The 12,178-nt window shown below is 40.1% G+C and overlaps 2 protein-coding genes across 2 annotated transcripts; both read left to right on the forward strand.

Moving 5' to 3' along the window:
- The first annotated feature begins 2,004 nt into the window (after positions 1-2,004).
- LOC135678196 (uncharacterized) lies at positions 2,005-4,549 on the forward strand. The gene is made up of 3 exons (XM_065190710.1): positions 2,005-2,330; positions 2,407-2,738; positions 3,874-4,549. The coding sequence occupies exons 1-3, from the start codon at positions 2,154-2,156 to the stop codon at positions 4,319-4,321; spliced, it is 957 nt and encodes a 318-aa protein (XP_065046782.1). The 5' UTR covers positions 2,005-2,153; the 3' UTR covers positions 4,322-4,549.
- A 5,249-nt stretch (positions 4,550-9,798) lies between these two features.
- Positions 9,799-11,293, forward strand: LOC103991123 (uncharacterized). The gene is made up of 3 exons (XM_018828945.2): positions 9,799-10,065; positions 10,164-10,353; positions 10,541-11,293. The coding sequence occupies exons 1-3, from the start codon at positions 9,928-9,930 to the stop codon at positions 10,993-10,995; spliced, it is 783 nt and encodes a 260-aa protein (XP_018684490.2). The 5' UTR covers positions 9,799-9,927; the 3' UTR covers positions 10,996-11,293.
- The last annotated feature ends 885 nt before the right edge of the window (positions 11,294-12,178 follow it).

Here is a 12,178-nt window from a genome sequence, read left to right on the forward strand (position 1 = left end):
TGAAAAATCTAAATGGTGAGAGATCTATTAGGATGAGATCGATGAGAGTTCTTACAAGAAAGAAAAAGGAAAATTAGACTCGCAGAGTCTCATGGCCTCGATTGCTTTGCTCTGACTTCCATGCACAGGTCCACATCTTGGTGACACTACATGAAATGATTTAGTACATCAATGTCTGGAATTAAACATGTCGAGCCAAAAGACATATGTTTGATGTATGTGTAAAGTGCCAGAGAAGATATGAATCATGTGGCTGTGAGATGGTTTGCAAGGTTTGAGGCCCATGTTTCATGAGGGCATCTCTGAGATCTTTGGGGTACAAACAGGGGGAGAGGTGATCCCCCACTAAGAGAGAATCAATCGTCCGTCGTTTAATCGTCTCTAAGCTTTCGAATGTTAAAGCAGAAGGATCCTTTTGTAATCAGGTGCAAGATAGAAGAACTCCACATCTTCAAGATGTTAAGCTCTCGTGAGCTCATCGGATTAGACAAACAAGAAGAAGCATGAACCTCGGCTCATCATCACAGCTCAGGATTGGACTCACTCACCGAGTGGCTCATCCACCACCGGAGTTTGAAGGATGGCGCTCAGCTGTGCTTTGATTCATCATTGAGAGTTCGAGTTTGCGGGAGACAGGGAAAGGCTCATCGAAATGTACACGACAGGAAGAGTCTTCTTCTTTCTTCGCATCTCTACTTGCTATAATTGTCGGCCAAAGCGACCTCTCAACAGCATCCTCCATGGCCCTGCTTCATCTTTCTTGCTCTGACCAGCGTGAGGTCATGAATCAGTGTCCTAACGTGCGACATTTGGTTGCAGTCATTTCTTGGACTTCTCCTGAGAGGTACTTTCCGTATTGTTTTCCTGCGCAAGGATTCCTTTGGGGTTGTGTCCCACACACTGAAGGGTGCTCATCACTTGGTGAACTATATCCAGGATAGAGACTGGTGGTTTCTTCTGCAATATTTGATGTCCCAAAATCTTTTGATTTGATAGGAATAATTGCTTGTTTAGTAACTCTAATGAATTGCTATCATTTTCTTCTTGTGATCTTCTTCAAGAGAAAAATATGTTGAAACACTGAAATCAATAAGAAGGATAACATAAGTATGAATTAACTCTGACAAGTAATATGCACCATCAAAGAAGAAGAAGAAGAAGAAGAAGATGATGTAAGAAGAATCTCAACCATACAGTATGGCCAATCATTTTTGGATGATGTAATTGTCACCAGCACACACAGCACTGATAAGTGTCCTCCATATGGCTGCAGCCATTAAAGTCCACATCAAGTTTGTGCCACCAGTAAAAGTTTCTTAGGTATTATTCTTCACTCCCTCATCAATGCACAGTTCTTCAGTCACATCTCCAGTGGAGCAACAATGTCTTCCTGCATTTAAAGATGACATTAACTCTTATGTTCACCATCCTGTCTTGATGAAGACACTTGCTTGACAAAGCTTCATCTACCATTTCCTCTTTTTTATTTATGCAATATCAATTTTATAATATATTTATCAACTGAAAAAGTGAATACAATCTTAATTCACCAGAATTTTACATCATTTTAAGCCTTCCTTTTCTTAGCTTTGAATATGTATCCAAATATAAATAATCTCTTACAAAAGAAACATACAAAAAAAATACGAACACTATATATATATATATATATATATATATATATATATATATATATATATATATATGTTTTTTTTTTGTAACATTTAGAAGTAGCATATTTTCCCATTTGAATTATAATAGGCTCTAAATATTAAGATGCTCCACATGTGTATTATATTCATGAACTAAAAAGTGTTTATTTGATTTTTCAAAATAAATATATAATTCAGTCTTACATAAATTATAATTAAATTTAAAAGGATAAATAAAAAAGTATTATAGACTTTAAAAGGGGATATATATATATAATAATAATAATATATATGATAATAATAATAATAATAATATAAAACACTAATAAGAAAGAAAACCCTCATATCCTCTCTCAGTCATTCCTTCATCCCTTTCTTTAGCATCTCCTTTCCTCCTCCCACTCTTCTTTCTTGTCACTCACCTCCTCCCACTTCCATGGCGATCGCGCACCATCATTAGGGATTCCGTCTCGGTTGGTGTGCTGCCAGTATTTGCCTGCAATGGGCAACCCCGCGGAGGTCTACTTCCAGGTGCTCAACATTGCCAAGGACTCCTCTCCCCAGGAAATCCGCACCGCCTACAGAGCCCTGGTCAAGAAATGGCACCCCGACAAGCACCCTCCTTCTTCCCGCCCCGAAGCCGAGGCCAAGTTCAAAGCCATCTCTCAAGCCTATGAGGTGTCCCCTCGGTCTCTTTCCAACTCCGTTTCCTTCTTCTCGTTGTTGTTGCCGTCGTTGATTCTGTTCTCTTCAGGCCCTTAATGATCAGCAGGAGAATAGATCGATGGTTGGGGCCAATAACGATCGGCCCGGAGGCGGCGTGGAGCCGCGACACCGGAGCCAGGAGCTCCAGAAACCGCGGTGCGCGGGCAATTCGGCGAGGGAGTTTAAGGATGAGTACCGTTCGACCAAGGCCGGCGTTGTGGCGGCCACGGCGGTGGCGAGGCCGGCGTTCTCGTCGTTTTCGGGTCCCGTCAAGACAAAGCCTCCACCCGTCGAGAGGAAACTTGAGTGCACGCTGGAGGAGCTCTGTCGCGGCAGCAAGAAGGAGATCAAGTTCACGAGGAACGTCATCACCAACAAGGGGTATATCCTCCGCTCCTTCTCTTTGATTTCTATTTTCTTTTTGGCTATTTATCGAGTGATTAAAACTGAGATTGGAAAGTGGCAATTATACTGAATAGCCACAATTCGTAGCTGCTAAATTATTTCAATCTAGCTTTATCAATTCCATGGAAATTTCTCTGTTTGATCTTCTACCCAAAATTCCACAATGTCAAGTCTAGAGAAGATAAAGAACTCAGAGTTTGGTGTATGTTCTTCTCATATATGTATATATATATATATAACTTTCAGAGATCAGATATTCTATTTATTTATTTTATGAGTTGGATTGTAGAAAAATCACCAAGTAAATTCCATCTTCAGAACACGCAATTGTATATAAACTGTGCTACGATTTCTTCAAAATCACACTTGTGTAACTTGTTGTTTAAGTTGAGTAGGTTTTTAAGATTGTCCATTTTGATCTTCCATCATAGAGAGGGCAATGTTTGGGGGCTTAATTCTTTATTTGCATAATTTAAGTAAATTTATAATCAGAAAATTTATTGAAGTATTGACCCTTTGGAGTAGCTCTGCCTATGTACACTGGAATCTTAAAAACAAACGTTATCACCTCAACTTAGGCCTGATTAAGTATTCACTTAAATCCGATGTTAGTTGCAACGTGAGGCTCGGTGTTGATGTTGGCAAAGTCATCAAGAATGCAAGTTCTTTTCTGTCAAAACCTTCTTTAACCTGCACCTTCTAGTTTATCGAACAATCAGATTTTGTCTAGCATATGTACAGTCCCAAATGCTAGTATTTGTCTTTCACTCTGTAGAGCTCGTCGGCAAGCTAAACTTCTCAGTTTTATAGCAACTGATTAACTGGCTCGGATCTATTGCTCGAATAAGCTCGAAGGTTGTTGTGCCGTCTGCAAGATGGTTAATTCGGTGTCCAGATGGTGGAAACATGAAGTTGTCATGTATTTGATTTTTTTCTTCTGTAACAACAATGCAGATGCATCAAAAGCTCAGGAACAATTAAGAATTTGTTTGATGTAGTCTGAATTTTCAGTTACATACGCAGCTTTTCTGGTCAGTTCAAGATTCTAACTTTTTCTGACGATAATACCATGAGCTGACTGTTTATGTGCATGCTGATTTGGTTTTGGTAGATTAATTGTTCGCAAGGAAGAAACACAAACGGTCAGAGTCAAGCCGGGATGGAAGAAAGGAACAAAGATAACATTCGAAGGGATGGGGGACGAGCGACGAGGTTGCCTCCCTGCCGATGCCATCTTCGTGATATCAGAGAAAGAACACCCCGTTTTTAAGAGGAAAGGCAATGACTTGGTCATGAAAGTCGAGGTTCCTCTGGTGAATGCTCTCACAGGATGGTTCTTCTCTTTCCGTCTTCTAACCGGGGAAAAGATGAGCTGCTCTTTCCAGGACGAAATCATTTACCCGGGATATGAGAAAGTCATCAAAGGCCAGGGCATGCCCGCAGCTCACGACAAGGGAGTCCGAGGAGATCTGCGAATTAAGTTCCACATTGTCTTCCCGACTCAGTTGAGCGACGAGCAGCTTTCAGGTATCAAAGAGCTTCTGAAGGACATGACCTGAACTCGATGCTAGATTCGTTCTTCCACTTCGGTCTCACTGTGAATATACGAATCTTATTCGTAAATATTTCCAGATATATAGAGGAAATGTCAATGTAAGAGGTGCTCGTAGGTCTGAGAATAAAGTAGTGCTCGTCGCACACCCTTTGTTTGTACTCTTTATAGTTGAGGACATGATGGAGATGTTGTATCTTCCTTTAGGTAATGAGGTGCTTTCTTCAAGCAGCCACTCAAGGCATAATATCGATGATGATGTCCTCTTGCATGCTTCCTTGATGTGCCAATGATTCTTTGCTCTCATCAGAATGCTTTCAGACCCGCCGTGCCTCTGATGTGTACAATACTTTCTATGGGAGGAATGTCCACATTCCTTGAGTTCTTTCTTTCCCACCGGATGGGGTTGCAGCAAGTCTTGCTGTTGTCTTGGCTGCTTTCCATCGTCCATGTGATGGCATAACCAAACCTGTACTCTTACAGGAGCCCTCCAAAAGAGATTACCCTATCCACCGAGCAAAGCATACAAAGCTCTCTCTGTGGAATTGTATGTCACCACCACATTCAGCAGCCCACATCTTAAAATTAGGCAATCGAAATGTCAGGTTGATTCTATTCATGAAATCCCCCACACAAGAAGAACTAGACGTTCGAGCAACCTTTTTGTCACCACCGGATGATCACTTTCTGGGATTCATCATTGACAGAGCCCACTCGATTAAAGAGAAGATGATTGTGTTCGAGGTTGATCCACGTCTGCGAGTCTATCATTTCGTCTTTTTAGGCTTCTGGTCATCCAACTCATAAAGAATAAATAGGCTTTGGCGTGATTCTAAAACCTTATCCCCTGTTCGGTGTACTAACAAATATTTTTTAATTATAATATATATTCTATTGAGAAAAAGCATGGCACTTCATGGATCTCCAGGGTGTCTTGTGGGTCCAAGTCAGATGACCCATCAGATCACGATCAGACGACTGTGATGTGCCGTCTGTCACCCATCGTAAAGCATTGGTCCCCAAGGTGGCACCGTTCATCTTGTGGCCGTGGTCACAGTAGCAATCGTGTCGATCTGAGTTTTCATCGAAGCTAATTATAAATTATCTCATTTTTTTTAGTATTTTAATTTTTAAAATTTAAAAAATTATTTTTTAGTTAAATCTTCTTAATATCTCGATGATCTCTGGACTTAAAAAAATTTACATTCAAATCTCTATAATTATGAAAGTGAAGTTGATTTTACCGACATTAGGGTAAAATATAGATCGAATCGGAATTACCTTTTGCTAATCATTTTTATATAATTTGTGACATCGACAAGGACGATCATCGTGTTGTTTTCATCGATCACCATCACAATAGTCACACACGATTATTACGTGCTATATCTTTCGTTGAAATTATCTTTTAATAAATTATTTTCATGTTATTTATGTATGTATTATTACGTGCTATATTTTTCGTCGATAAAACCAACGACGATAGGATACGTAAATAAGATTAAAATATAAATATTTTAATATAAATTTTTTAAGTGTAGAGATCATGATGCTAAAGAGGTCTAACCGTAAGGATTTCAATATAAATTTTTAAATCTAGAGATCAGTATATAAAAGAGACGTAGGATAATCTATAATTAATCCAATGCAACACTACCATATGAGAAAAGAAAGATTGGGAGGAAGCCGAGAAGCGGTTGCATCAAACGATTGATCTCTTGAGATCGCACAAGGAGGTGTTTCCGAGGTTAAGGGTGGCAACAAGTGGATGCATCAAAGCCCATCAACCACTCGGCTCAGAATCAATATCACTAGGAACTGTTTCTACTCTCATTAGCTTGAGATAGTTATGAGCTTCTGCTGTACGAGGGTTGCGATGAGCGTCTGATTTGTCTTCACTTAATTTTGTGTCGTGTCCATTTTCATGTTAAGGTTTGTCGGAGTTGCAAGTGCTTTTGCTCTTATAATCTCAGGGAGGAGGATTCGTCTTTGGTTAATAATAAGGCTAAATTTGAACGTTGATTTGATCGAGTATTATAACGTTGGGTCATTGTTTCACTTTAGTTGGAGGGCCAAAAAGATGCATGTTTCTTAATATTATAATTTGTTCGACAAAACTCTTTTTGGTAAGCTTCGAACGAAAACATTCTTAAAAAAATCGTTTCGATCGAAAGATTTATCTTCCCGATATTGAATTTGATAGGATATATCCTGACAATAATTATAGCCCACCAACGGACCGTCACGAGGAGCTGACATGGAGGTCGAAGGTCAGGTCATCCCCTCACTCGACAGTAGGGCAATGACCTGTCAGTTGACGAGTAGTACAAGTCGACCTTAGCGGTTGTCAAGGATAGTGACCTCTAAACGGTCGAACAAATTGGCGCCCCTCTTTTGTCGATCTCTGCGGATGATAGGTCGTAAGGAGCTGCTTGAGCCGACCTCGGCAACCACCGGGGGTAGGGGTCCCCGAGCGACTAAACATACCTATGCCCCTTCTATTAGCCTCTACTAATGACAAGTCGTAGGGAGTCATACCGATCAATCATCCACATGGATAAATAACAAAAGGAAAATATACTACAATCATGAATGGTCCCTTCGGACTGCCTAGGTATAAAAGTTGGCCCTTTGTGCCTGCTTAAAAGGCCGGATCTTTCTCTCTCATGCTGAACCCTCTCGCTCTCGTTGCTCCCTCCCCGTATCAACCTTTGTGCAGAATCTCCAAGGAGATCGGAACCCACATTGGATGCACGAACAGCATCTCAAATCCACCTTCGACACCTCGTCCCCCATTGCGGCCACCCCGTCCGTTCATCTCAAGGATTACCTTGAATGACACTGTGCTTTTAAATCAAAACCGAGCCATGCTGACTTGGTCGACGACATTGAGATCATAATAAAATCGAGCTCATCACATGATCATGTACATAACATTATATTTTAGTTCCTTAGCTATATGCTCAAACTAAATGTATCGTTCTTGAATTTTATGTTGATCATATTTTTCTTTAATTTTTTTAGATTGAGTTTTCTTATTAAACATGCATCCACTTTTTCACTATTTCCAAGTCATTTATTATCTTTGCATTAGTTAATTTCTATAGTACTATGTTGAAAAATAACTTTGACAATATATCATTAAGATTAAAGTTCTAATTACTAAGAGATCGATTACCACTCCCTCACTTATTAATCACAGGAATTTTATTAATTTTCTACGAGGATATATTCTTAACACTCCCGCTCACATAGAGATTATTAAGATTAACTCAAATCTAATATGTGAAATTTATATTTAAGATTGACAAATTCATCTTATTAAATTAGTAAACACCGTAAGTCATCTAAAATCTCGAGTCTTTAAATTGAGACAAAATCTATTCTTTTACACTCTTAACAGTACTTACTAGTCTTTTAATATACATTTCAAACCTAAAAACTCATATTAGATAGAATCTTATTCCGACTAAAATATTAGATCCAATATCTTGTTTGTGCCTACCATTACTACTCCTATGAAGGAGTCAAGCTGTCATTAGATGAGTAATTTATATAACATAGCTGCCACCACCATATTGATGAAAAGAATAGAAGATAAAAATAATTATTAAAGAAGCTTTATTGAAGAAGTTTTATTGAAAAAGTGAAGAAACTTAAATACAGTAAGCAGATTAGCAAAGACTATCGCGATGAGGAAGATGAGGATTGACCATGGAACCTCGAATAAAAGATAATAATAATTATTAAAGAAATTTTATTGAAGAAGCTTTATTAAAAAAGTGAAGAAGCTTAAATACATTAACATGTTTCCTCTCCTATTTATGCAGATTACGAGGAAGGATTTTTCAGATTTCTTCGTATACTTGAAAAAATCTTATCTATCACATATCCTCTTTGCCGTAATCCATTGTATTAACTATATTCCACCATTAGTTCCAGTTTGTGAGAGTGGCTACCCACAACTTAGTTCCTTAATGCTGCTGTGTTACGTGAGATAGTGTCTCCGTGTGTCACATGAAGGTGAACGTGCGCCATTGTGATCCCATGCATAGAATTCATGTGTTAGCAGATGCTACGCCGACGATCCTTTCGGCCACATCGGCTCCCATCTTCTCAAGGAGAAGCTCGTTGATCTCTCCGAGACTGTCTCCTCGCCTCCCTCATCTTCCTCTTCTGGGGCTGCTGCTGTTTCATCTCCTAATCCTTGTACCTCACCGTCGTGCATATATCCACTGGTCCACCTTCTTCTGTTTCAATGCTTACAATGAAGTGCATGACAGCAGCATCATATCTCAGTCCTTTATCCTCCTCTTCATCAGCTCAGCAATTCACAACTCAAAACCATTTTAACACTCATCACCAATAACTTATAACCCATAAAACAGACAACCAAAGAGAAGTGCACGGGACCCATAATATCCAGAGACATATATCATATGTTCATGGTGTATATGAGAGAGAGAGAGAGAGAGAGAGAGAGAGAGAGAGGTCACTTAATTGGTATTGAAGAGGGGCATGTACATGGTGAGCTGAAGTATATTATGAGTATATTAATTGCTAGTAAATATGAATGTACACGGGCTATTATTGCCCATTAAGAAGAAGGGAAGGAGAGAGTCCCAAGCTATTAACTTCAATTAACTGCAAGTTATTGCTGTATTAATTTAGGTCACTTACATCTCCTGATTGCCTGCAGTAGGCAAGTAATGATGAAAGCAAGCAAGGAGAGTAATACTTCACCTGAGCATTGGTGTTCACAATACAACTGGAAACAGCATTTCTAATTACCACAGGTATAATGTCTGCCACCTCCCTTTCATATGCAAATGCTCAATCATCATAATAGTAAAAGATATTATAGACATAATACATTCTAGCCATAATAGTAAAAGATATTACGTATATACTATCATATATTTCATGTCCTTATCATAGAAATAAATATACATGAATTATAAGTAAGTCCTTATTGGAAATGTATATGATAAATAGTCCATCAGTTATTATAGACTCCAATATTAATTAGGAAGTCTGCATGTTTCAACTAATATTGTAGGTGTAAAAGATATATGAGATGAAATCTCAACTTCGATAAACGGATCCATATGTCCTTAACTGGAGCTTAGGTTCCACTAAGATTAGCACACTATTTCTATATGAGTTACTATGTGTTGAGTATTTATTATGTTAGTCCAAGTTTGAGTCAATCTTGGATCATGACAATTATGATATTCCACTAATTTAAATGAATTAACTTTCTATATATATATATATATATATATATAATATAATATAATTCTTTTGAAGGATATATATGGAAAATAAATCAAATTTCAAGGTGACATATGTATATACACATGATCAGTGGGGTGCTGAACAGTATATGCCCATAGATATCATTGTTGCATATCCCACTCTCTGCAAGTCTAAAGCTCACAAGTCCTCCTTTACCTTTCAAGCACCCTTCTTCACTCTGTTGACATCACTTGTCATCACTGTCTTGGACTTTCCCCACCACCACCACCAAGAGTCTCAAGTAAGCACCACTCCTCCTTCACTTCCTCCCTCCATCTCTGCCACATCAGAGCAAGAGGGGAGAAAGAGGAGGGAATGGGCAGCTCAGAGGAAGAGAGGCTGGTTCAGATGGTCCATGACTTCATGGAATCAGACGCACCACCACCACCACCCACCACTCCATCCACCACCGGAACCACCTCCCTCCACCAGCAAACTCTCCTCCTCCTTGAGGTCTTTAGTAGACATCTCCTTAGTCCATCTCTTCACTCCATGCATGCACTGGTTTTGCAATGATATATCTCTTCTCGTGGTGATCCTGTTGGTGACAGGGAATTCTTGGGGACAACACGCATGCTGAAATGGAGGTCTTTGAGAAGGCCCTGAAGCATGTTAGGGATGCAGGGGATGAAAGGAAGAGGAGCAAAGTGAATAAGAGGCTAATGATGAGACTAAGAATGGATGGTTATGATGCTTCACTCTGTAGGTCTTCTTGGGTTGCAACCATGGAGTGTCCTGGAGGTGATGCTTCTCACTTATGTTCTGCTGAGGCGGAAGGTCCTCGTTCTTGCGTTTGTATCCATATTATAGGCCTTAATCCATTGTCTTTCTTAATATTTCGTGGATTGTAGAGAGAAGCAGTTTGCATTGTGCTCTGAATCAGTGCAGCCAAAGCAAACTTTAACTAGTCATCTTCTTCTTACTGCAGGTGATTACGAATTCATAGATATAGTAATGGTGGATGGGAATGGTGTCTCAGCAAGGATAATAATAGACATAGACTTCAGGTCCCAGTTTGAGCTTGCCAGGCCCACCTTAGCCTACACTCAGCTCTCCAGCATTCTGCCTCCTATCTTTGTTGGCAAGGAAGAGAAGCTTAAGAAGGTTGTCTCCCTTCTGTGCTCAGCTGCACAGCAGTCCCTGAGAGAGAGGGGGCTCCACATCCCCCCATGGAGGAGATCCAGCTACATGCAGGCCAAGTGGCTCTCCTGCTGTCAGAAGGCTTCAACCATTCCCTACACCAGCAGCTCCATCCAGGACATTGCCAAGCTCAAGGGAAGGCATGCCTCCACCAAGAGCAAGGGTAGGGATGCTGAATCCAAGGGGCCAAAAGGGTCTGCTCTCTCCAGCCAGTTCTCTCACCTGAGTATAAATTGCTGCTAAGTTGGATTCCAGTCTTACATAGTAGTTTGTGGCCTCATGAGTTTGGGTCTTTGTGTCACCAGGACTTTTGTCATGTCTTTCTGCACTGAGGCACTGAATCAGTTTTGCTAAAGGAAGTAGTGAGAGTGAGACAGAGAGAAATAGTTTTGGAATGTGAGTCCATCTTCTAGAAATAGATGGGAAGGTCATTTTGGCAGGGGTTGGTTGCTGCCCCTTGTAGACACTTCCTTGCCTGGTTTTGGCTGCTCTCTATGGGAGCATGTATGACTTTTTGTCCTCCATAAATATGTTGCTGGTTTGAAGCTAAGTAGCAGTCTCCTATTAATGAGTGCTCGCTGCAGCCAAAACCACTGAAGAGAAAAGAACAGGGAGAAGGTTTTGATGCTTGGAATCTTCTCAAAAGAGTGAGGGTGGGGATGGGGGGAAAGCATGGGCCTGACATCAACTCCAACTCAATCCATATAACTGCAAAAAGCATAGGTGTGTGTGTGTATATATATATCAACATTTTATGTGGATGAGGGAGTAGCAGGAAACAAGAGATTAATGATGTAACATTTATCAGTGAATCTATGTGGAACTGTCCCTTTTCCCATAAACGAAGAGCAAAGGACAAGGCCATGGTTTCCAAATGTCCATCCCCAGCTTTAGGGTCCTCTACATTCATGCAGAGAGAGAGAGAGAGAGAGAGAGAGAAAAAAAAGGGTTGCAGTGCCAGTATGTGTCATGGCAATAAAAATAGAGGCTTTAGCTGTGGTGGGGGTTGCCATGAGAGCAAGAGAAGGCCAGTACAAGAGGGAGTAAAGGAGATCATGGTAGGAACGTATTTGCAGATGTAAAGACATTATTAACAAGGCACTGAACGTGTAATGCTTCTCTTAGTTGGGAGACAAGCAGGACATGGAAAGAGTTGGAACTCATGGGCTTCTTGTACTCTCTGCATCTTATTTTTCTTCTTGCTTGTTGGAAGGAATGAGACCTTGAGTTGCATGGTTGCCACTTGCACTGTGATTCCTATATATCACACTGGTTTACTGCAACTTCTTGGCAAATACTGCCACTGCAAGAAGCTACTAAGCTTCAGTTTGCCTGCAAAGAACACAACCTTTAGTTGGTGCTGATGCTTGACCTCTACTTCTCTAGAAAGATTAGCTACCATGAGGAGATATGAGATGTTCTCTCT

Source organism: Musa acuminata, chromosome BXJ1-7 (genome assembly GCF_036884655.1).
Source record: "Musa acuminata AAA Group cultivar baxijiao chromosome BXJ1-7, Cavendish_Baxijiao_AAA, whole genome shotgun sequence".
Taxonomy (NCBI): Eukaryota; Viridiplantae; Streptophyta; class Magnoliopsida; order Zingiberales; family Musaceae; genus Musa; species Musa acuminata.